The 26984-nt window shown below is 38.4% G+C and overlaps 1 protein-coding gene across 1 annotated transcript; it reads right to left on the bottom strand.

The window, feature by feature from the left end:
* Positions 1 to 781: 781 nt before the first annotated feature.
* reeld1 (reeler domain containing 1) lies at positions 782 to 26984 on the bottom strand. Its single transcript, XM_062981529.1, has 6 exons — positions 25082 to 26984; positions 20003 to 20225; positions 17047 to 17269; positions 14902 to 15257; positions 12058 to 12121; positions 782 to 6744 (listed from the first exon to the last, which is right to left on the bottom strand). The coding sequence occupies exons 1-6, from the start codon at positions 25284 to 25286 to the stop codon at positions 6130 to 6132; spliced, it is 1686 nt and encodes a 561-aa protein (XP_062837599.1). The 5' UTR covers positions 25287 to 26984; the 3' UTR covers positions 782 to 6129.

Genomic DNA, 26984 nt, shown 5'->3' with positions numbered 1-26984 from the left:
CAATATGGCTATATCCATATATGTATTTTATGTCCAAGTTTTTGCAGCATGTCATTTTATATTTATTTTGTCATATTGTTTTAATTCACAGATTGTGTTTTAACCCATGTTGATTTTGGGCTCGTCCTCATGTAAGCTGCCCCGAGTCCCTTCAGGGAGATGGAGGTGGGATATAAAAATAAAGTTGTTGTTGTTGTTATTGTTGTTGTTGTTGTTGTTGTTGTTGTTGTTATCCACAGCAAAAGCTTAACCAATTTATTGTCTTATTTCTGAGTATACAACCCATCACAATGAAGTCCACTTTAAAAGCTCCCCTCGCCAGAAGATAATTTCCAATCAACCAAAGACAGGCACGTAATGTGGGTAACTCTCATCTGCCACCCCTACTAAGACTTCCCTGTTTACTCTGATACCTTGGTTGCAGCTGATGGCAAAAGGGAGTAGACATGTCCAGCAACAATGTCTTGTATGTCTCCTATCACTCAAAGTATTTGACCAAATAGCTTTACATAAGACCTGCAGCTGGAAGAGATGAAAAAACATCTACACCTGCTCTGCTGTCTTTTGAATATGTGTGTGTTGGGGGCAGTTGTTTCCTGATGCTGGAGATTATCTGGGCAATTTTAAGGCAGTGGATTTGTGCTCTTTGGAGGCATGTTGTGTTCCTCTCTTACACCATCTCAGTACTATTCAGTCAAAGTCCAGCTTGCTAATATTCACATTGCCCTTTGTTGCACTGTAGCCCTGGAACACCTTTTTACCCAACACCACACAATGTTCAGATAATCCAATAAGTAAAAGTTTATTAGTGAATAAGTATAAAAGAAAAAAGACAAGTCATAAAAGAAGCACCAAAAGTACAAAAAAGTAATTCCCAGCGAGATAAAGAGTTGATCAGCTTTCGAATCAAGGCATCAAAAAGCAATCCACAGAGACTTGAGTTAACACAAAAAAGAGTTCTTAAGCAGGATATTGTTCAAAAGTTATATCAATCAACATGAAAACAGGAACACAAGAAAGGCAAAACCTCCAAAAACATGAAGTCATAAACAGGAATCAAACCAAGAATCTTGAAATACAGGAACCAGGAATTTAGGACTAGAACCCGAGAGCTGTTTCCCCTTTTTACAACGTTGTTCCCACTAAAGGCCTGAGAGCTCAGAAACCACTTAAAAGGCCTCATCGCACACACACACACCCCATGACATCACTTCGCACACACCTGCCTTTTCTCTCCTTACCTCTATGCCTCAGAGAAAAATGAGTTCATCTTTGTCTTACATACTGCCTCCTAATTTCAAGGTGACTTGACCTGGAAAAACCTTTGTTTCCCACAGTCTCCTCTGAAGGCCACTCAGACCTATTCTCAAGGGAATTGATATCACTTTCTTCCATTGCCTGGGAACAGTCTGGAGATTCCAAAACATCTCTCTCCGGCTCTGCTATCTTCCACACATTCTTCAGAAATTGCAGGTTGCAACCCATCATCCCCTTCCTCATCCTCTGAGCACTCAAAAAGCTCATCCGATGCTTGTTTGGCTTCAACATCCTTTGCTTACTCACTTTTCTGTAACCAACAGCTGTTGCAAATAGATTGGTTACTAGACTGTGCTTGGATCATAGTTATGATGACAGTCATTTCTGTTTCAAAATTTGCAACTGCCTCACTAGTTCCAGTGAAACTTAAATAGACCAATGCCTACATAGCCCAGCCTCTGGTTTCATATCAAAACTATTCCTTAGAACTAAAATCTTCCACTATTGAATTTTAGTTATCTTTAAAACCATACATTAGAAGGATGAATTGCTTGCTACTCAGGCGACTGCCAAGAGTAGCCTGCACACCAACTTTTGCAAAGCTCAGACTGGAATTGTTTGTTATTTGTGCCATCAAGTTGACTCTGATGTGATATGCTGTTGTTTTCCTCTAAGACTGAACTACAGCAATTTGCTAAAGTTCACTAGTGGGCTTTCGTGAACTGAAATTGGTGCCGATGTTGGTTTAATTCCTGTGCCAAGTCAGGAATGCTTTATTAAAGCCTTTGGGAATTAAATGTACGTGTACATAGGTGTTAATTGTTGCAGGCTATTAGGTCATCTCAACTTGTGTTAATATGTTTTAGCCTGCTTAAACTGTTGGACAGTTGGTGAGTGAGCAGCTCTATCCATGCTGGAATTATCACGTAGTACTCTACTTTCTAGTTTAGTGATTTTGTTTATTTGGCAATCCCAATAAAAATAATGCAGGTTCTAATTGTATCTTTGATTTGAAAGTTGCCTGTAGTATTTTTTGGACCTTGCCACAGAACTCTCTTATATAAAACCTTAAATCCCACAATAAATGATGCAATACAGTAGAGTCTCACTTATCCAAGCTAAACAGGCCGGCAGAAGCTTGGATAAGCGAATAACTTGGATAATAAGGAGGGATTAAGGAAAAGCCTATTAAACATCAAATTAGGTTATGATTTTACAAATTAAGCACCAAAACATCCTGTTATAAAACAAATTGGACAGAAAAGGTAGTTCAATACACAGTAATGTTATGATGTAATTACTGTATTTACGAATTTAGCACCAAAATATCATGATATATTGAAAACATTGACTACAAAAATGGCTTGGATTATCCAGAGGCTTGGATAAGCGAGGCTTGGATTAGTGAGACTCTACTGCATAAATATATTAAGTCCTTAATTGTTTTTAAAGAAAGGTTTCTGCATCTCCAAACATGTACCTGGCACTCCACCTGAATGGCCCATTTGTCTCCTGCCAGTGAGATTACTCTATGAATACAGAGTTTTCCATGAGCCTCTAGCTTTCTACCATTAAGTCTTCAAAGGAACATACATAAAATCTCCCAGGTACCAACCAGATGAACACTTGCTTACTTTCAAGATTGCTGCAACACATGCATGCCATCCAATGGTACCTTGAAAGGAAGTAGGGTTCTTAGTCCAGTCCCAAAAATCCAACCCTTTGAAGCATCTACTTCCTTTGGGGTACGTATGTTATTTTGTGCAGAAAACTGCTGCCTTGTTTTTTTTGTTTGTTTTTTTAAAACCCACCTAAACAGAAAGTTTAGTTAACAAAACAAAGAGCAAGAAGATGGTCTGTTGGTGAGTGAGTGGCTCCATGAAAAAATGGGAAACAGTCTTTTTTTTCATCTGGGCAAGCACTAATTGCAGTTTTGCCCCCTCTTTGCTAAACTCCTAGGCCACTGAATAGTCCTCAGAGACGCCTAGATTAGCACAATATGGGTGTTACATGACATGCCTGAGCAAACTATAAGAGAACCAGCCTGATCAGGTTCCGTGTCTTTCCTTCTCTATTTAAGATGGGAACAAGCAATGCTGATGGCTTCTTTTTTTAAAAGCGAAAAAAGAATCCCAAGTGATAACAATCTAGTATTATTAAACACAGACAGACAGAGAAATACTGCAGGAGGACATAAGAATTAGTAATTTATTCATAAACTGCTAAGCCATCATAGCAAACTTTTTAAATGAAATGTGATAGTTGTTTAAATATTTACCAGCTTGTTGACCTATTTTCTCAGTTAATTAAGGATTGCATTAACAATGCATTGAATATAGGCAGCTTTTAAAATTAAGCAACAGAACTATTGTGGGTTACACAAAGTTTTTTTCTATTAACCTAGAGGAGAAAAGCTCAATTGAAACCACGTTTTCCCCCCACCCTGTCTTTACCAAGCATTAAAAATAGATAGATAGATATAGATGATAGATTGATAGCTGAATCCATCACTTTTCCTATGAATCAATAATCAAATCTAAATTATCCCACTAAATGTGTATTTTCATCAGCCCTTTCTTTTTTGTAAACTTTGTACTTATTTGCCCTTCACAATACTACTAGCAATTTATTAATGACTTGAATTGTTTTCCATGCAAGGTTTTGGAATAGTTAGCTTCCAAAGGAATGTGTTCTCAAATTTTGCTGGTTTATTTGTCCATTTCCCTCTAAAGGTGGAATCTCTTATAGGGACCAAAATCTATAATTCTGTTACTAAGAATAATCTAGGCAAGATGCAGTATCTTACACTTTGAGTTTAAATTCTCAATATAGTTTTACTTCATTTGGATTAAAAGATTTGCTCTTACGAGTGTTGCATATGGAGATCGAAAGGTGGATAAGTTAATAAGTTAAGACTGTGGAGAAAGTAGCATGATAGCTGCAGTCCGTATTGTAACACTTCTATGACCCTAACTTCAATGGAACCTTGCTTCACTAAGTCATGATTGTGAATGCAAAACAGTTATGGATGAGTAAATCTAGCTACCTGTTCCATATTCACAATTGTGACAATATTAGGGGGTGGGCATCAGCTGCATGGTGATATGTAGTAGGAGTGTAGGTGAGTAAGGTTTCCATCAGGATTTGGGAGATCAGATCAAGAGAACAAACTTATTTAAGTATACACAGGCATAACCCTTTTAACTAATCCTCTGGCCAAGAAATCTTTTATGCCCACTCAGACCCACATTCTTCCCTATCCTCTGTCCTCCCATGTTCCAGGGGAAGCGCCCTGCCATGATGTCAGGACGCTTCCTCCACGAAGCCCCAATGGCAGTTACCGTATGTTGTGTGATGGCATCTGGTGGGCTCCGAGGAGGCATCTTGGCAGCGTGCTAGGATGCCAATTTCTCCTTGTGTGATGAGGTAGAATGACATATACATAAACTGTAATAGAAAAATATATGGGGACACAACATATCTCAAGAAAATTGAAGTTATTAGCAAGTATATGTGAAAGGGATCTAGGAGTCTTAGTAGACCATAAACTAAACATGAGTCAACAGTAAGGCAGTTTAAAAAGCCAATGCTTTGACTGTGTATTCCTGTTTGCAGGGGTTTGTGCTTGATGGCCCTTGCGGTCTTTTCCAACTGTATGATCTCCTGCATGTGTGTGTATGTGCTTTCAAGTCGCCTGTTGACAATTCCATAGATTACCCTAAATGTATTACCATTTTCCTCTTTAAGAGTTAATAGTTTCATTTTGCCAATCTAAAGAACAGAAAACAGGTTCATCATATATACTACTAGCATATATGGAGCTTATTCAAAGCATAAAGGTAAACAACCTTCCATGAACAAACTGGATTTTTTTTTACATTATGTCATACTGAGCCAAGGCCATTGAAGTAGCTTTCTATAACATGTCCTCAAAAAGAAAGTTTCCTTGTAACATTGCAGAGTGCTAAAATGCTGCAAAAGTTGTGACAGGGCCACTTCTGGTCTTTATCAAACTGATCTTAGGTCACGCGGCTTTTCAATAAACATTTTTTTCCTTCCAATAGCTGTATCGAAGTGACCCAAAGTAAAAAACAAAGCAAATGCTGGCTGTGAGGATTAAACAAGCCAACTTATCAAGGTGCAAATGGCTAGAGAAGCTTTCTCTCCATTTACACCTGATGGGGACCCATGTCCTCTCCCAAAAGGTGGCACTGGCTGTGTCTTTGTTTCCTTCCTACAGATCAATTCACAATACAGTCAGCCAGTGTTTGCATCCTATGATCAATTTTTTTTAAAAAAAACTTGCCAGTGTTGTTCTATTCTGCTTTGTAAAAGAGAAAAGTTAGCTGAAGTGGCAAACATTTGACCGATTTGAGAAATATCACACACCAAACCAAAGACATCACAACCTAAGTGAGAAGTAGGATAAGAGCTTCTGTTTGTCTGAAAAAGAAGAACGAGAGAAGCAGAAACTTTTTTCACTGAGACTAAATAGGAGGTGACGCACAATTGCAGAAGAAGGATTTCTATTTCTGATGGCACCTTAAGGCAACAAAGGAAATGTAATGGCTACAACAACTCCATTTAATGAGCAGGTATGCAATATTAATTGCACTAAGGGTAGATAACACTTTGAACAAAATGTCTATTCATATTTTCATGATCTCTGAAACTAAGAACATCTACATTTCAAAACATCTGTAGAGTAGTTAAGATGCATCTGTACTGTAACCAAAACATGCATACATTGAGTATTTTTTGCTTAGATTGTTATATGCAACTATTTTTGTCTCCTGTGTTCTTACTCATTTTTACCCTAGCTACCTGACCTATAAGTGCAGGTGAGGGGGAAAGCGGGAGGCTCTCTAGAAACTAGATTGCAGCTTTTTTCCCACTGCCTGATGGGCTGATCCAGTTGTACTCTGCCTGTACCAAGACAAAGCTGTTTTCTCGTATCTTTCTGAAATGCATCATCTCTCCATTCTCTTGAAGTGCAATGACATTGCTGTCTGGCTCACTAAAGGAGACTTCAGTCCGCTTGTGACAATACTGGGAATGGATGCACCGTAAAGTGATAGCCAACACCATGCCAAGGACAGCAGAACATCCAAGGAGAACACCAAGTTGAGCAGCTACCAGCTGTGGCTCTTTCTCTGGCCCTCCTCCTCTTCCTCCTCCTCTTGAAACAGTAGCTTTGGCCTTTCTTGTTACCTTCAGAGGGATGTTCCCAGAAATATCCGTTTTGCCTTTTTCCTCCTGCGGAGAGGTCGTGACTTCTGCCTGAGGCAGGAATTTTGCTGATGCATTTTGTGTCATTGGTTGCTTCTCTGCCATTTGGTGGACATCTAAATCCTCTTCAATAGATAAATCCCCTGGTATCTTCCCCATGTCTGCAAGCATTGGAGAATCCCCAAGTTGGATCAAGACAGAAGCTGTAATGGGTGGAATAGGCTTGCTTATACTTGTCTCAGCTTTTTCAGAAGGTATCTTAAAAACAAAGAGATTAAGTGCATATTGAGAACAGAAGCCTTATTTTGCCCAAGAATTACGTTATGTCCTTTAATTGGACATAACAGGACAAAAGCTATCTAGTGAGAATGGAACTCATTAGCCTACTGGAATGTGTTGCTTTTTCCATCAGGCAACTCTTTCACCAAAACTGTACACCATTCCTTGAAAGCTACTGAAAGTAAAGTCATAGAGCAATACCAGATGATATGGAGGAAAAAGCAAAGGATAATTAATTTTCTTGGGCTACCAGCTGAGTAATAAGAGATAAGCACAAAGAATTGTCATTTTAGTAAGAAAGCTTAGCTCATAAAAGTAATGTTATACTGTGTCCTCATTTTGTGGCCTTCCTAGCCAAGTATCAGAGTCCCTGGGAAGAGATAGCATAGAAGAATTCAGTTTTCCCCACTGGCTTAGGCTCAGTTAATACACTGCCTATACCAGTGGTTCTCAACCTGTGGGTCCCCAGATGTTTTGGCCTTCAACTCCCAGAAATCCTAACAGCTGGTAAACTGGCTGGGATTTCTGGGAGCTTTAGGCCAAAACACCTGGGGACCCACAGGTTGAGAACCACTGCCCTATACCATCACAACTTAAATGTAAACACATGTCCACAATTATTTCACACTCTTCCTGTGTTTTTCACCATCTATCTTTTGCTTCCCCCAAAAAGCTGTGAAGCTTCAAAAACAGGTATATGATGTATTTTGCCCCTTTTGGTTGGTCCAATAAAGGCAGAGAATGAGTTCTTGTTTCTTGTTATATGGTCAAAACAGCTACCTTGAATAAGGGCTATCTAGATTTTTAAGTCAAAAGCATTCCCTAACAAATATAAGAAAATGAAATTATTATATATATATATATATATATATATATATATATATATATGTATGTATCCTGCTTTAATCTCTTTGATTGAGACCAAAATTAAAGCTCCAATGTGGTGCATTGGATAGACTGGAGTAAATCAGGTTCAAGTCCTCACTCTGCCAAGAAATTCACTAGGTACATATTGGCCGATGCAATGAATAAGCCATTCCAAATGCAACCCTTGGAAGGTTTTGCACATTATCTTTAATTGGCTTTTGCCTTCAAACTCCTACTCACATTCCAAAATTCAGCGATATCATGTCGCAAAATGTTCAGGGATTTTACTGGAGATCAGCATGGTGAAATTTATCATTTATGTTGAGTATACCTTGATATTCAGAATATGAAATAACAAAACTATGGGAGAGGAAAACTACTTCATGCCATTGGCAGCATCAAGAGATGTTTTTGAGCCTCAGACAGTCAAGCTCCATGAAGCAATCACAAGAGCTGGGAGTTGTAGTTGAAAAATGTAAATTTTCCAAGTTTTATTGTCATCTAACCATCCATACTTACTATTCATAGGACATGACAATAGATATCCTTTCCCTAATAATTTTATCCCATTTTAACTGAAAATCCTCTGGGCAGGTTTAATATCACAGGCACAAAACATTGTAAATGATAGTTGTAGCAGCTGTCAGCTACTGCTACTGAGAACATTGCTAGTAGAAAGAAATACCCAGAGTCCTGGCTATTGCTCAGCAGAATAAGAATTTTAATTTCCCTCTGCTTGAACTGTTTATAGCTAATTCGTATAGAGGTGCACTCTCTCACTCTCAGAGGAAGAAATACCACAATAGGTTCACCTTGTGTGTATGTGTGTTCCTTCAAGTCTTCTGTCAATTTATGGTGACACTATGAATTTCATGGGATTTTTCTTAGGTAATGTCTGCTCAGAGGTGGTTTTTGCCAGTTCATTCCTCTGAAATATAGCCTACCACACCTGATATTTGTTGGCGGTCTCCTAGCCAATTACTAAACAGGGCTGATTCTTCTTCCAATATAGACAAGATCATATGCCTTTAGGATATTTAGGCATATTAGGGTCATCATAAGCCTGAAACAACTTGAAGACACACAATGACAACAATATGTTCATACTGTTTGTTTGTTTAAATATTTATATCTCTCTCTTTATCATAAGATCTAAAGGCAATGTGGCAGTAACACAATATGTATATAAGAAATAAATGAAATACTGCATATGGGTGGTCCAAATTTGAACAATAAACAGGTTAAAACATTTAAAATGCTAAAATGATTAAAACCATGTGCAGCTCCTGCTGAAAAGTTAATTAGACACCAAAGTCATGTTTTGATCTGGCATAAGAAAGCAAGGAATGGTTTTAGCACCCAGTAGACTGCCCGGGGTTGATGAAGAGGCTCTGAGGGCCCTTCCACACAGCTATATAATCCAGAATATCAAGGCAGAAAAGCCCACAATATCTGCTTTTTAACTGGGATATCTCAGTCCACATTGCCATTCCAGTCCAAAGCATATAATGTGGGATTTTATTCAGTTGTGTGGAAGGAGCCAGACTCTGCTCTTAGGTAGATGGGTCAAGTACTTCAGTTAGCAATGCTCAGAGGCATCCATAATCACCAGAATATTCCCTTTCCCCTAACAATTTCACTTTGTTGAAAGATGTGTGCCGCAAGGCTGGTTTTGGCCATCACACTGCACTCAGCTAGTACGCGGTATAACCCAGTTGACAATCCTGTTCACATGCATACAGTTTATAGAAAATATATCTTCAGCCCTGTTAATGAAAATACTAAGCAGCATTTCTTTTTAGAGAATATTTCTTGAAAAACACATGTACAACAGGAACGCAACAAACTTTTAAGTGTCCACATAATAAGGCATTGTTAAAAAGTCTATGCAAAAGTGTTTAAACTTAGAACAATTTCAGAGCATCTACTGCCCTCTAACTGGAATAAATGAGAACAGCATTCATGCTTCAATATACTGAAGCAAGTTAAATTGCTACAGCCAACCCCAAAAATCAGCAGATTCTGCACCCACAGATTCAACTACCCATGTCTTGAAAATATTGATTAAAAAATAAAAAAAACCTCGATTTTATATAGGAGAAACTATTTTACCATGACATTTTATATAATAGGATTGGCGCATCCATAGATTTTGGAATTGAGGGGGGGGACCAAATCCCACACTGATATTGTACTTAAAGCTCACAATCAGCTGTGAATTAGCCAGCTTTCCACTTATCCAACCTATTAGCAAGAATCCTACAGTCTTCTACTCACATAGCTTTTCTCTGTACACTGTGAAGTTTCTCTTGAGATGACTCCAGTGTTTTAGCTTTACTCTGCATTATAAATATGATTCATCTTGCATTCCTGGTGAAACTGGACTGCAAATCCCAGTAGCTTCTAGTGAACCCAAACATTAGGGACATATGATGGAAGTTGCAGTCCAACAACATCTGGAAAGCTGCATGATTCCTACTACATTTGGTCACCTTAAAGGTAAAGATAAAGGTTCCCCCTGATGTTATAGTTGTGTCCAACTTTGAAGGGTGGTGTTCATCTCCATTTCTAAGCCAAAGAGCCAGCGTTGTCCATAGACACCTCAAAAGTCATGTGGCCGGCATGACTACATGAAGCGCCATTACCTTCTTGCCAGAGCGGTACCTATTGATCTAATCACATTTGCATGTTTTCAAACTGCTAGGTTGGCAGAAGCTGAGGCTAACAGTGGGAGCTCCCCCTGCTCCCCTGATTCAAGCCACCGACCTTTCGGTCACCAAGTTCAGCAGCTCAGCAGTTTAACCCGCTGCGCCACTGGAGAAAATCAACACACGGTAGATTCTCAGTTAACCAAAACTTAAGCAACCAGAACTTTTGAGCAACTGACCAAAAAATTGAAGAAATAATACTGTAAATAAACTTTTTAATAAAATCATTTTTAGCAGAAATGTTACATTAAGTTTGACTTCATTTGTTTTAATTTACTTTGAATTACTGCATTTCAATATCAATATCAAGTTAATACAGAGTTTATGGTATAGTATGGGATATAGTATTCACGCTATTTCAGCAGTAACTCTCAAGCATCTACCAATCCCAATGGAGAATCTATTGAATACGCTTCTTTTTGATATATGGCTTGGAACATGACTATGTTTAAAGGCCATTGCATTGTAGATAGAATTAATTGCTTCAGAGTCTCACAAATTTTGCAACCAATTAAACTCAGCAAGTTTTTTTAGTTTTGGGATTCTTTTGCAAAGCATACTCACCAAGAGATATTAAATTACCTCAAGTAGAGCCTATATGTGTCAAAATATGCTCAACAGGCTTTGAAGGGTAAAATAAAATAATACGCTTGGTTGGCCTGAGGAGGACAAACTTTCAAATAAAAGCATGGGTTTCCTTCAATGCAAAAGACTTCTATCCTGGGGTCAATAGAAATAATTTTCCTTTAATTCAAGGCTAGGTAGCCCAGTCTCTTGGAAACTGCAAGAACAGCAGGGAACTTTTTTACCAGCCAAGAAAAGGGAATGCAGCTATACATTGTTTTAAAGCCCACAGCACTGCGTTGTTGTTATCCAAAAGCAAATTTAATATGAACTCAATTAGTTCAATGACATTTGTATTGCAGTGATTACTTGTGAGTCTTTCATTACTCTCTTATAGAACTAATCATTACCATAGTCATTACAGTAAACAGCCTGTACATAATTGGAATCTAAGAAGCTCTATTTAGAGCTATGGGATGCTATGTGTACAGTTTACCTATGTATTTCATAATACAGCTTGTCTTTCCAGTCTCCACATTTGTGGGTTTGACTTTTGTGGATTTGATCATTCATGGATTTGATTAAAATGCTCCAGGATATATTTTTTTTTATGGTCAACTTCCACTGAATGTTGGTCATAAAGTCATGTTCAAGGACCGAGATATTCCTTGAGAGACCTCTTTTGGAATCTCTGAGTCCTCCAGTGTGATTCTATGGTCTACTTCTGGCAGAGCTTGACCAAGTGTCCTCAAAGAAAACCTAGAAAGGTGTTCACTTAGGTAATAAATAGCATTTTTAGTTCACAGTTGCAAGTTGCTTCTGGATCAAGGCATTGACATCTCTGGCCTATTCCCTGTTCGGGTATCAGCCAGCACGCCTACACCTTTAATCAAGAAATAGTTTTCTAATATCTACAGAGATACTCGCAGGACATGCAAGTGTGGAGAAGAGCAAACCACCTATTACAATGCAGTCTGAGCCCTGACACATGCATTTCGGAGGACCTTCTTACAGCAACACCTAAATACTCCAAAATTCACCTCAAATAAATATTTCTATTGGATTAGACTCCTAACATGAGCTAGAATGTATTATGAAGTTGCCGAGAAGTTGCTGAATGCTACAAAACCAAACATGATCTTCCAGTGCTTACCTCCATGCCTTCCTTACATGTCAAGCACAGCAGTGACACAGGAACAGCTGAAATATTTTCAGTCCTAAAATGTTGGGGAGAAAAGCATAAATTAATTCTGCACCATATAAATTCATTCAGTTTGCATTCATCATGCCCATTCCTAACTGCCACTGGAATCCCTACAAGGCTTATTCAGGTGAAGGCGGAAAGAAGGTTGCCACTGCATCTTAATCCTATGTTTGCATTTTTGCACTTGTTCACAATTGTATCTTGCTTTCTGCTGAAGCCAGCTTCATGCCTTGAATTGTGACAAATGTAAAAAACTTCCTTCTTTCAGTCTTTTTTCTAATAATAGTGGGCTATGCGTAGATCTCAGCAGAGGGAGCAGATTTTGAGTGTCATAAAAGGATAACAGATTGTTAGTTAAGCTATAGTTATATGAGTTTTGTTGGTAATGGGGAGATACTTGTAGGATTTTCTGACTCATATGCCAGAATAATTTGGCTGGCTTTGAGTATTACATGCCTTGAATTTGATGTATGGCAGCAACATTTGCTGTTCTGTCTCAGACCCCATCAACATTGTCCTATAACACAGTTTAAAAGTGCTTTACATAGCCAATGTAGATTCCTATAATCAGAGGCGGTTCAACCACCAGGCCAACTAGGCATTTGCCTGTGGCGCCATCTTGTTGGGGGTGCCATCGAGGCAACTCCTGTCTCTTGCGCCCTGCCTCCGCAAGGTATTGAACTGCTTTTTCTGTTGATTTGTTGTAAAACATGATGTTTTAGTGCTTAATTTGTAAAATCTTAATGTAATTTGATGTTTAATAGGCGTTTCCTTAATCCCTCCTTATTATCAAACATTTTCGCTTATCCAACACTTTTATTTTTCAGTGATTGTTTTTTTTTGGGGGGGGGGGCACCAAAATTCTGTTCGCCTACACTTGAAAAATACCTAGGGCCGGCTCTGCCTATAATGCAGTTTAACTGCATTGTACTGCATCTACAGTGACCATGTAATGCAGTTTGGAACTGTGTTATATGACAACGTTGATGGGGGTCCTCAGGCAACTAATTAAAGTCAGTTCTGACTATTTTGATACAGATTTTTAATCTTTGGACTAACTTTGGAATGACATGGAAGGGAAAACACTTCTGATGCCTTGTTGCTATATTTTGCAATTGATAACAAATGCCGAACATTTTCTGCAGTTTGGTCATTTAATTCATTTCAGATATATGCACTGTGCAATAATGTTTTTCCTGACTGTTATGTTTAAATGTATTGTTTTTAATAATTTGGAATTTTTACTATAATGAATATGTTATTATTATTTTATACTTTTTGATACTTTTTAATATTAAGCAATATTTAAAGCTAACTGTATTGTTTTATCTATTTTGTAAACCGCTCCGAGCCAAATTGGGAGTAGGGTTATACAAGTCCAATAAATAAATAAATAAATAAATAAATAAAGTTGTAGCATTGAATGTTTGCTGTTTTATATGTATGTTAACCATCCTGAGTCCCTCTGGAGAGAGAGGGCGATCGAGAAATAAAGTTTATTATTTTTTATTATAAGATATCATTCTTTTCTATTTATCAGATATCCTAAGTTTTGTAAAATTTCAGGTGATGTAAAAGTTCCTTAACTAGCAGGCAGTATCTGAGAATATCAAACCATTTTGAGAACAGATTTTTTGCAATAATCAAGAGGTCTCCTTGGTGCTAACATTCAGTTCTTTCAGTCACAATTTTGACACCTCTATGAATCAATGAGTGAACAGGCTCTTCACAGCTCACCCACACATCTTTATAAATATAATGTATTGACAGCATTTTTTTATAAAGGATCTTGATTCATTCTCAAAAAACACTGCTACTTAGCGAGCAGCTTTTCATAACACCTAAACAAGACATGATTTTAAGTATTTGTCAAACTCAATGTGAATATTGTTATATCTGAAATATATTTTTAGAAGTCACAGGCATGAAACACACCTTATTTCTTGTTTAGGATTTACAGTAATTACATGCAATGTAATTAGCAATTTAATATCAGGTACAGCGGACAATGGGAGAGCTATAGTCTGCAGATTGAGTGAAGGGAATTCTTACTCCAGCCCAAATCTCACATAAAAAGGCACCTCCCTCAGCATCAGATGTGATAGACACTACATGAAAACCATTGAAACTGATTGGATGTGCTGAGCTCTGGATGCACCTGCTGTTGAGAGGAATGTTATGCAATAAATGGAAATGAAGCTCATAGGAGTGGATGACTACCTCAATAGTCTCCAGAATGTTTTATTGTTGCTCCCAGCATTCACTATCACTGGCTAAGATTGCTAGGATGTATAGGTCAGCAACTGAAGGGCACATGATCCCTACACCTACTTTTGCCAGCTCTATGTTTGGACAGTATCATAGAGCCCTTCCACGCAGCCATTCAGAACACCAAGGCAGAAAACCCACAATATTTGCTTTGAACTGGGTTATCTGAGTCCACATTGCCATATATTCCTGTTCAGAGCAGAAAATGTGGGATTTTATTCAACCATGTTGAAGGGGCCATAGATATTTGAAGGTGTTGCACAATAATTGCTCTGGTATTAAAACTGACAACACATCCCTGTATTCAGCGAGTAAGTCTTGCTGAGTTCTACGAGTATAACATGTACAGTACAATGCACATGAAATATGCATACACTTAAAACACAAGCAGCGTATAAGAGAGAAACGTCAAGATATAAGCATACAGAATCTCATAGGACCATGCCATGTTTGGCAAATCCAATATTCCTAAATCTTTGTGAAATAATTGTATGTAAAATGTGACATGCTATGACAACACAGTACCCATTGTAGGAGCTGTTGCTGGAGGAATAATTTTGAGCAATGAAGCTGAGATCCCGGAATTGAAGTGATGATTCCAGTGTGAGATCACCATTGGTGTCACTTCCATTAATTGGTCTTTTTCCGCTGTGGCTGTTAGGTTGTGAAGTAACCAGGTCTGCAAGGAACTGAGATAGAAGCCTCTCATTTTCATGGGGCTCAGAGACTTCTTGTCCGCTATAAACTGGATCGAAAACCAATGTTGCTGCAACCCACGTTTGGCTGCTAGGTGTAAATGGTGACACCTGAGTGTCAAGTGTAGTACTTTCTAGAAGTGAAAAGGCAAATGTTAACAATGTAACACCGAGAATATTTAAAGATTGTTAGACACATTTTACTTAAATCTTTCTTAGTGCAAACTCGTATTAGGAGTATATCTGACTTACTGGATCAGATAAAAAGTAGAATCATAAGACACATAAGCACAATGGCACTATAGAGAACCAGAAGAAGATAGTAATGACGTTCAAATCATGCCATTGTACTGAGGAAAGTGATTTCACCCTTTTTGGGAACATAGCATCCCGTCTCATTTCGTCAAAGGTAGAAGAAGACTGAAAATAGCCAGTACTGATCTAGATGTATTAGATCAATGTTGAGATTACAATTCTCAACATTTTCACATTGTCTGGGGCCAATGGATTAGTCCAAAAAGTTCTAGAGGTTAATCTTCCCTGAGCAACAGTAATTCTGCAAAACTTCAGATTTTCATTTTATTTTATTTTTTTTACCTTATAGCCATTTATTAAAAAAAGAAAAACCCATGCTCTACCATTGACATATGGTCTCTCCATAATGTAACTCTCAGGGGTAAACAGGTTGATTGCCAATGAAATAGCAAGAGTTGACAGTTTCTTTAAAGAGGAATCAGGCAGCTTGTAGCATTAGGAAGAATATGAGCATATTGTGACTCTACCCTGCCTACCTGGAGACCATGCTCTATGGGGAGAGGCTTAAAGAGCTGGGTCTGTTTAGCCTGCAGAAGAGAAGGTTGAGAGGAGGCATGATAGTCAGGTATAAATAACCCCACAAAATTCGTCTCCCACACCAAAGCAAATACCGGTAGTAAAAACAAAATAGAAATAGGACAGAGGAAAGAAGGAGCAGGCTTATTTTCTACGACCCTGGAGACTAGGACTCGGAGCAATGGGTTTAAATTACAGAATCTTTGCAGTTTGATCTTTAAATCCTCATATCGTATAAGCTTTTCCAGTTGCTTCTTGTCGATTCTGCTGTCACCTGGGATTGCAACATTGACTATCCACACTTTGTTTATTATTATTATTATTATTATTATTATTATTATTATTATTATTATTATTATCATCATCATCATCATCACCATCATCATCATCCACTTTCCTCTCTTGAGACCCAAAGTGACATGCAGCGAAAAAGCTGACTACCATAAAAACATCAGAAAAGAACCTGCACTGAGCAAGAAAGCCTTTCTATTCCCCCAGTTCTGCCCCAACAGCCAAAAGAGGACACTTATTGCTTTCATCTCTGAGGATATTTGGCAAATCCAGATGTCATTGTAGGGTTATGCATCTCAAACTGTGGGTTTAAGGCATAACCGCAAGCTATTCTAAACTAATAAGGGCATGATCTAGGTATCATTATTAAGGATGTTTATTAGGGACTTATGTAGAAGTCTTGAAAAATTAAGTGATATGATAATACAAGAAAACAGAAAGATGAAACAATGTACATATCCATACAGAGTTTGGGAAAGTTACTTTTTTGGGTTACAACTTTCAGAATTTCTCAGAGCCCTTTCACACAGCCCTATATCCCAGAATATCAAGGCAAAAATCTCACATTATCTGAGTGTGGACTTAGACAACCCAGTTCAAAGGAGATATTGTGGGACTTTCTGCCTTGATATTCTGGGATGTAGAGCTGTGTGGAAGGGACCTCAGCCAGCAAGACCACTAGCGTATGGATGATTATTTAACCTCCTTCCTCCTGAGTTCACGCCTGGATTTTGGACTGAATTGACAGTGATCACCTTGTTGGATTACCTTCTTCAAGAGAAGGACTGGCCCAACTGGCTGTAGGACTTTAAGAATTGTGTTCCTTCAAAGCAATTTATCCAAATTCTGTTACAGTATGCACATGTCTAATGGGGCTAGATAGACTGAGGAGGAAGAACCTACCTTTGCTTGCAGCAAGTGGTGCTTTTAGATCACTAGGCTCCTGAGAAGGCATGGGCTTTACAACAGTAGAGGCTGCCCTATTTTCTGTAGCGGTTTTGTTTTGTGTTTGTTGTGACACAGTGGAAGATTCAATCCGTGCCCAGTAAACAAAGTATGACTGGACGACTGATAAACTGTTTGTTGTTGTTGTTGTTGTTGTTGTTGTTGTTGTTGTTTTTTAAAAAAACGGAAATGAAGCAAGGGTTTAGTCATTCTGTACCATTAATAAATCATCAGAACATTTGGTTAAATCAAAGAGAATTTTTAAAAATCTACAAACAGAATGAGTGCAAAGGACATTAAAGGATTATCCCATAACACTTTTTTATTTTGAAATTACAACCAATAAACAACAAAAGCTTTAGCTAAAGAACTGTAAGTAAAGTAATGGAGCTAAACAAAACACAATTTGGTGAGTGTGATCTTTTAATTTAATCACCTTATTAAAAATTAATTTTTTACATTTCACAGTTCTATTTGGAAAAAAGACTTTGGGTAGGAGTATAAATCATAGTTAAGAAAACTTAATCTTCATCATACTTTAATTGGGAACAAGCACATATATTTAATGTAATTTGAAAAAGCATTAAGTACCGCATTTTTAACTGCCCATATCATGCCATTTTCACTTGTCCATTATGTTAGACCTCAGGTTCTTATCCCATCATCCATGGGTCCTTAGGAAATCTATGGTCAGGTTTCTGAGGGTCAAAGTACTTGAGATGCAACAGTCCAAATCCAATCTTCAGCCAAGTATATGACACTGGTTCTTAAACAGCAGCCATTCCCAAGCACCTGTTCTCATTCTAGGCAGCTCTCCAAGATATATCAAGCACAGAACAATTGTCACTATGTGCTTTCAAGTTGACTTCGACTTATGGCAACCCTTTTCTTGACAAGATTTATTCAGAAGAGGCTTACCCAATGTCACGTGGCAGGTTTCAAATGAAACCCTGGTCTCCTACAATTGTAGTTCAGCATTCAAACTTCTACACCACCCTGGCTGTAACAAGGATTTTTTTATTCCTGATTATATACATAATGTAAGTAAAAGTAATCAAAATCTCATCCTTGTGCACTTAAGACATCATAATGTCCTTGGCAGAGAAGGTTAAATACCTTATAAAACTACAACTCCTATAATTCCACTTCATTGAACCATAGCAGTTAAAGTGGTATCAAACTGCATTCATTCATTTTGGCCTACAATTCCCAGAAATCCCAGCCAATTTACCAGCTGTTAGGATTTCTGGGAGCTGAAGGCCAAAACATCTGGGGACCCACAGGTTGAGAACCACTGGTGTAGATGCACCCGTAGCTTGTTTTACACAAATACTTATTTAATATTTACAGCTCTGAAATAAATAGTTATAATAATAAATTTCCTACTCTGTCTGATTGAACAAAATCCCTAACCAAACTTCAATCTGCAAGAGCACAACTCCAATTTCGAAAGAAAGAAGAAAAAAGAGAAGAAAATTGTTCAATATCAGGCATATGGAATATTATAATGTGGGGATGCTGCAGTGTTTAGTGGTTAGAAAATACCTCCTTGAAACACAGTTCTATCAGCTTAGTTGGTTGATTGATTGATTTTTTTTTACAGTTTGTTCAATTGCTAGCACCTGGGAATTTAATCACTTATAAAAACCTTCCCACTATTGTACAATCCCCATAATTTTCTTTTTTGTTTGTGTACCTATGTTCCTGCCGGAACGTACAAAAACAAATTAAACTGTCTTATATAAGGAAATCAATCAGACTTAATAATGTTGATGATAATACTTTCAAACAAATGGCAATGTTAGTCTGTTTCTGTATAAAATGAAAAGGAAAAGACATTCTGGTGGTTACTTTAAGGCATATAAGAAAATATGGGTTCCCAAGGGTTTAACTGACAAGTATCCACTATTGGAATAATAACAAGGTATTAAATATCATTAAACATTATATTATATACATATTATATACAATAAATGAATGTAAATTCAAAATAGGCAGTTACAAATCACAATCAAACTGTTGCATTCATAGTATTATACATGGTAGTTGCATTCACAATGTAGTAATTTCCTTGTTTATTTCCTTAATTCTTCCTGAAGGATGAGTAGACTAGTGGTAGAGTCTGTAAATGTTACTTGCAGTCAATTATCTGTGAAATCTTTCCATACTATCTATGAAAGATTTCACAGATAATTGACTGCATTCTTCAATTGTTTGAACTAAATAATAAGAGTAAGTAGTCGGTACTAATATTAGTTAATTTTACTAAATCAGAAAACTCTTTGCACAATTTTATTAATGTCACGTAACACTTACAGACCCTATCACCAGACGAAGACTCTATGTTGTAGTCGAAACCAATTGTAGACTAGAAGTCTACTCATCCTTCAGGAAGAATAAAGGAAATAAACAAGGAAATTATTACATTGTGAATACAACTACCATGTATAATACTATGAATGCAACAGTTTTATTGTGATTTGTAACTGCCTATCTGGATTTTACATTAACATATTGTATATAATATAATGTTTAATGATATTTAATACCTTGTTATTATTCCAATAGTGGATACTTGTCGGTTATTTTAAGCTAGCTATGCATCTGCACTGTAGAGCTATTTCACATTGATGTTATTTTAACTGAGACATCTCAATTAATATTTTCAAGTGAATGCCCAGTGTATAGAAGGGGGGGGGGGGGAATCAGAATTACAATTTCTGTGTCAAGATTCTAAAAGATACTGACATTAATAGTGAATACTGCAAAGAAATAGCTAAACAACTTTAAAGGGTTGCTTTACTAAAAGACTTCTTTTCCAAAAAAAATAAATTGCAGTGATTAGCAATAATAAAACTTCTTACAAGAATCTGATGTCTCCAATGGGCTGATCTGGTGCTTTCCACACAAAGGATAAGTTTCTTTTCAGTGACTTGTCCGAATGAGTGACAGTGTCACCATCTTCAAAACAGGTCAACAGCTTGGAGCCGGGAGGAATGTACACAAAAGTGCCGGCAATTTGATCATTCAGTACTCTGCGAGCCTGGAGCATAAAGCCCATGAAATCACGTGTGCTCCTAACTGTGACTGGAGACAGAATTACAGAAGTCCATAAATAAATTTTAGTAGCTGCATTTTAGAACTATTCATATACATTCTGTGATGGGGGGAAATAGTATTTCATTTGTCATATATTTCTATACTGGATGATATGGACAAGCCAGAATGTGAACTGAGAAACTGCTTAGAGAGTTGGCATGTTATTGTTTAGCTTGGGGGGAGAGACGGTTGCAAGGAGAACCATGATATACATGTTTAAATATTTGAAAGGATATTATATTGAGGAGGGGGTAAATTCATTTTTTGCTGCTCTAGAGACTGATGCAGAATTGCAGGAAAATAGATTCTATCTAAACATTAGGATGTAATTCCTGACACTCAGGGCAGTTTGAGAGTGGAATATGCTGACTGAGAGTGTGGTGGGGTCTCCTTCTATGAAGGTTTTTAAACAGAGGTTGCATAGCTTTGATTATGTGTTCCTGCACAGCAAGGGGTTGGATTGGATGGCCTTTGTAGTCTCTTCCAACTCTGTGATTCTATGATTCTATGAAGGAGGTGGAAGTGAGACTTGCACCCACTACCACTACGTCCAATGCCTACCTCCATAGATCAGCACATTTGGATATGAGGACATTCTCCATATGCTCATGAATTCTGCACAAATGGAGACCCTGACTGCATGGAAAGTATATGTGCATCTGACCCTATGCATGTGGACTTCCTCTGTGAGATGTTACACAAACATGTGGCAGGCAGAAGAAAAAAGCAGCAGAGGCATAATCTGATTTCCACCTGCATATGTTCCCAACCAGCATGGAGAGGAAATGAATCACCAGACATAGTGCCTTTGTGGAGCAGGAAACAAGAAATCCAAGTCTCACTGGCTACTAGAGAAAAACAGTTGACTGTGACACCTCATCAAAAATTGTGGGCCCTGGCATACAAGCTAAGGGGTGGTTTTAAATTTCTAACTTTAAATCATGGCTTACAAAGAAATAATTCATTTGTATTAGTAGCTTCCAATCTTTATTTATCCAGGGAACTAGCCATTCAATAAAGTTAACAGTCATACTTGTGCTGAGCAATGGTGTGTGATGTTTTATTGATGCTATTTTATGGAATGTTGTGTTCATATTTTCCCTTATTACACAGCCTTTGGTTTTAACAATCAATCTGGGTCATTGCTATAAGAATGGCAAGAACTACATAAAATGTTCTGCCCCAATTGTGCATTGTAATATATGTACAGAAGGAACTTTGCTCTCTCATTTTTAGAACCGTAGTAGAGTCCCATCCCCTAGAGTTTCCACAGTAGGAGGCTAAGTCATCTCCTTTGGCAATGGCCAAAGAGAAACAGTCTGTAACTGGCAGCAGTCCATCAACAGTGTGTGAAAAAACATGGATAATTTACTCAAAACAAGGCTACATGCAAGCTAATTTCTCAGTGGCATGCTTAAATAAGATTGCATTTTATTTTATGCTTACATATATGCAATCAATCCTGCATGAAAACAAAATTTATAGTCTTATTTTAGCATCTTACAGGTGGAACCTAGCTTGTTGCTTTGAGTAAAATACCTATGTTTTCCACACAGTTTAAACTAAGGAATCAATCCTGGAAGCTAAGCGGGGTCACTCCTGTTTAACATTAGCATGTGAAACCACCAGTGAATCCCAGGTGCTGCAGACTGTGTTTCATAAGAAAGGGCAAAACCCTCCTCTGAGTATTCCTTGCTAAGAAAACCCTCATGGGATTTCCATAAATCAACAGACAACTTGAAGGCCCATGCCCAGCCCACACAATTCTGCATGGAGCTAGGGTCAATAAATTGTCACATGCATTTTATAGAGGAAATTTTCCTTTTAAGTCAGGAGAGACGGGGAGCCCCAAAGCTTCTCAAGACCACAACTCATGGTTGTCCTGTATTTAATCGATCATACTGTGGGTCCAGCACAAGCTTATTAAACCGTCCATCTGTACCTCGGGAGGCTTCTGGAGGCACAAGTCACTATATTTAGGGCCACATTTTTTTCCAGTCAGGGAGGAAGGCAATATGGCTTCAGGAGTCTCAAAAATTGCCCACCCATCATAAGTGACACATCTTCACAACTTGAAAGCTTGTGATTCTAAGACATCTTTCACATAAGAATTTCCCCAGCCATTTCAATTGCCATGCAAATTTCCTCTTCCTAGTACACCATTATTATTATTATTATTATTATTATTATTATTATTATTATTATTATTATTATTATTATTATTATTTGATACACGACAAGATTAGTACACTGCAAACAAGATCACTATGCTGGCTGTTGTATTGGATCACATGTTGGATACTTCCCAAGTATCTAGAACTATGTGATGTATTGGCGAATAATGCATGCAGATCCAAGTAGGGTGGCCTTTTGCAGCTGAAAGATGGTAATTTTATCAGCTCCAATTGTCTTAAAGTGCAGGCCAAGGTCTTTAGGCACTGCACTTATTATTATTATTATTATTATTATTATTATTATTATTATTATTGACACAACGACATTGTATGACACAGCAAACAAGATAGATATGCTGGATTTCATATCACAAAATCACAAGTCGAACACTTCCCAAGTGTCTAGGACTGTGTGATGTATTTTTGGATGATGCGTGCAGATCCCAGCAGGGTGGCCTTTTGCAGTTGGCAGATCGTAATTTTGTCAATGTCTATTGTTTCCAAATGCCGGCTGAGATCTTTTGGCACGGCACCCAATGTGCCCATCACCACCGGGACCACCTGCACTGGTTTCTGCCAGAGTCTTTGAAGTTCAATCTTGAGGTCCTGATAGCGGCTGAGTTTTTCCTGTTGTTTTTCATCAATGCGACTGTCACCTGGGATGGCAACATCAATTATCCAAACCTTGTTCTTTTCCACAACTGTGATGTCTGGTGTGTTGTGTTCCAGAACTTTGTCAGTCTGGATTCGGAAGTCCCACAGTATCTTTGCGTGTTCATTTTTCACGACCTTTGCTGGTTTGTGATCCCACCAGTTCTTTACTGCTGGGAGGTGGTACTTGAGGCATAAGTTCCAATGGATCATTTGGGCCACACAGTTGTGCCTCTGTTTGTAGTCTGTCTGTGCAATTTTCTTACAGCAGCTGAGGATATGATCAATGGTTTCGTCGGTTTCCTTGCACAGTCTGCATTTTGGGTCATCAGCTGATTTTTCGATCTTGGCCTTAATTGCATTTGTTCTGATGGCTTGCTCCTGGGCTGCAAGGATCAGGCCTTCTGTCTCCTTCTTCAGGGTCCCATTTGTGAGCCAGAGCCAGGTCTTCTCCTTATCAGCTTTTCCTTCAATTTTGTCAAGGAACTTTCCATGCAATGTTTTGTTGTGCCAGCTGTCAGCTCTAGTTTGTAGTGTGGCTTTCTTGTGCTGGTTTTTTTGTCCGCTGTGCTTTGAGGAGTTTCTGATTTTTGACTTCAATCAAAGCAGGTTCTTCACTTTGCTTTACATATTCTGCCAGGGCATGTTCTTCTTCTTTGACTGCTTGTTTGACTTGTAAGAGTCCTCTGCCCCCTGATCTTCTAGGCAGATATAGCCGGTCAACATCACTGCGAGGGTGCAGTGAATGATGAATGGTCATGAGTTTTCTTGTTTTTCTGTCCAAATTGTCCAGTTCCATCTGTGTCCAGTTTATGATGCCAGCAGTATATCTTATGACAGGTATGGCCCAGGTGTTTATGGCCTTGATGGTGTTTATGGCCTTAGGAGTCACGGCACCACCCCCCCGCAGGTGCCACCTTGACGTGGTGGGGGGGCTTAACTGCTTCAATGATGACTGAGGGCTGTGCTGGCGGTAGTGTAACTGCTGGCAGGTCCAACCAAGCCAGAGAGGCCTCAGCTGAGGAGCAGAACTAAGAGCACCTAACCCATTAGCATTATGGAGAATCAAACCCAAACGAAGTCTATACTGGCTCGGTCGTCGCCCAGGATAAAAAGGACCGCGGTGGATGCTGCTGATTCTGGACATCCATCGACAAGTGGGCTACGGAATCATTAAAACCCAAATGAACAGTCACAGAAGCGGCAGAAATATACAATGCCAGAAAACCGCACAATTATGAAACGCTACTACAAATCTGAACCTCAAAGGCATGGCTACCAAAAAAGGATGCATCAATTATTATTATTATTATTATTATTATTATTATTATTATTATTATTATTATTATTATTATTATTATTATTATTATTATTATTTGGATTTCATTCTTCTAATCATCTTGCCAATGTTGTCCTCCAACATTTTTAGAAAGTAAGGAAACTTTGATAAATGTAGGCTATTTTCCGCAGGCAAAAGCAACTGAGAAATATGTTATCAATAAAGTCAAAGCATAATGAAGAATTTTGTGTATTGTGTATAACAGCTTTTCCTAACCTGATACATTTTAATATACTGGATGACAACATACATTATGGTGTAGTGCAGTCTAATGAGGGGATGTCAGATTGGAAAAGACAGGTCTTTGGCCTTGGAGTACAGTATAACACCCATACACACAGTTTGACCTACTTGAATCCTCTCTAGGGGTTTTCTCCATCCTCCAGACAATTCTATTGCTCGCTTCTGCTGGAAGCTACTATAGAGTTGCCCTGGAGGATATAGCAGATTCCTGGAGAGAATAACATTCTAAGAATTTGCCAGGTCCTCCAGGATAACTGTGTGGTAACTTCTGTGAGAAGTCCCTCATACTAAAAGGACTCGCAATTATCCATGGTTTCTTGTTTTCACAAGGTTGGGAACATACTGCATATCCCTAAGATACAACGATTGTACTGCACTCTGTATATACAGCTCTATGGCTTTTCCCAAAACTATAACTATTAGTCATTATTCCTTACCTGGTACTTTATCACCCGGGGAAAAAGACATATTGGTGTGGATGGTAATATATTTATTTTGTGGGTTCTGAAGGTGAGCTCTGATATGTTTGGGCCTCATGTCAGTACAAGCCGAAAGACTGGCCCCATGGGAAAATCCTGCAGTGTATGAAACCAAGCACAGGATCGTAATTGCCCACACAAGAAGCAGTGCTTGGACTTTCATCTCCTCCTCTGTCTGTCATGGGGGAGAAAAGACATTGAAGTACAGTAATAATCTCTGTAAAAATACAGCACGTATGAAGTGAAACCGTGACCCCTTTGAATTCCAGATTTAGTTGAAACCAGGGTTTTCAAATAGTTTGGACTGCTAGAAAGGAGAGCTTAATCATCCATGGAGCTCTGCTTGGGTTAGCCTGCAAAAATAAAACATTTTGAGAACAAAGCAGGCTTTGACTTCTCCTGGAACTGTTTTTCTTTTTTAAAACCAGCCATCCTGGCAGGGTTACGACCTACAGTGCTGTGCCAATACACTTCTGGCTCATGGCAAGCAGGCCGTTGCTGACACTGCAGCTGTGCTGCAAAATGCAAGCCAGCAATGGGCAACACCAGAGACGTCTAGGGACTTTTCCAGATAAAGTTTAAACTACTCTGTTTTTTGTATATAGAGAATGTTGCAATGGGCAACAAGTCCACTGCAAAGAAAAACATATCCCTAATTTTATTATCCAATCCTTTCCTCGTTTCCCCCCTCACAAAACCAGTTTTCCACGGAATAGCCTTGGCCATAACATTTTATAGTCATCATTCCATCACATGTCTCTAGCCAATCAAAGCCACTTGCCATGTGAATTATACCACCTCAAAGATCCTTAAATCCATACACAATAATGCTTCTGTGGAGCCAATGAGGTTCCGCAGATGCAGATGTTGCGAACACCTATAAAGCTTCTTGGTCAAATACCACAAAACAGTGAGATCTTCTTTCTTTCTCAAATTTAAACAGAAAGCAAAAAAGCCACAGTGGCACAATGGATTAAATCCTTCTGTCGGCTGAACTGCTGACTTGAAGGTTGGTGGTTTGAATCCATGAGATGGTGTGAGCTCCCGTTTGTCAGCCCTAGCTTCCCAGGTGGAGACATGAGAGAAGCCCCCCCGCAGGTTGGTAACACATCCCGGCATCCCCTGGGCAACGTCTTTGAAGACGGCTGATTCTCTCACACTAGAGGCAACTTGTCTCAATTCGCTTTTGACATGATAAAAAGGCAGAAAGCAAATGGGAAAAGGTTGCTATTTAGCTCAGTTCTGTTCCTTCAAAATAATTTCTGCAGCCATTTACATGTTGGAAGAGGCTATAAAAGACCCAATTATCCAAAACCAAGCCACCACTAAATTAGTTTAAACCAGAATTTGGAAATGTTATTTTTTTTACTACAGCTCTCAGGTCAACATGACCTTTGAGTATGCTAGCTTGGGGATTCTAGGGACCATCGCCCAAAAGGTAATGTTTCCAAGCTCTGATTGGAACAAGAGAATCACCAATACTTTTGACTATTATCTTGCCACAATCACTCCATCCCACCAAGAAATTAAATGTATTCCAATACAAAAAGGATAAAGAAAGATTATTAGATTACATTCTTCCACTATAGTTCTCGAATTGTTACCCTATACAATCCCATCCTGGCATCAGATGCCTCAAATCCATTTATATTTTCTGGTACTCACCTTGGTACACATGTTCCTTCAGAAAGGCAGCAGTTTTCTCCTTCAGCCTTTTAAGCAAACATCCTTTAAAGAAAAAAGTCATTTGCTTTTTCCACTAATAGGAAGTGCTGCAGCTGTTGCCTTAATACTTAAAACTTACAGGAACCCTGTCAGTGCGTAAATTCAGTTCTAATCATGTTAAGATTTCGTCACACAC

The sequence above is a fragment of the Anolis carolinensis genome, chromosome 5 (genome assembly GCF_035594765.1).
Source record: "Anolis carolinensis isolate JA03-04 chromosome 5, rAnoCar3.1.pri, whole genome shotgun sequence".
Classification (NCBI taxonomy): domain Eukaryota; kingdom Metazoa; phylum Chordata; class Lepidosauria; order Squamata; family Dactyloidae; genus Anolis; species Anolis carolinensis.
This window is presented reverse-complemented; position numbering and strand designations above follow the sequence as displayed.

What these genes read in the sequence shown, in the direction of transcription:
- reeld1 (XM_062981529.1), bottom strand. Translation starts at nt 25,286, where the DNA reads ATGAAAGTCCAAGCACTGCTTCTTGTGTGGGCAATTACGATCCTGTGC. An exon ending in ATTGGAGACATCAGATTCTT is followed by an intron (nt 17,270 to 20,002) that starts GTAAGAAGTTTT and finishes AACAACAAACAG; the next exon opens with TTTATCAGTCGTCCAGTCAT. An exon ending in CATGTAAGGAAGGCATGGAG is followed by an intron (nt 6,745 to 12,057) that starts GTAAGCACTGGA and finishes TTTGTTTTTAAG; the next exon opens with ATACCTTCTGAAAAAGCTGA.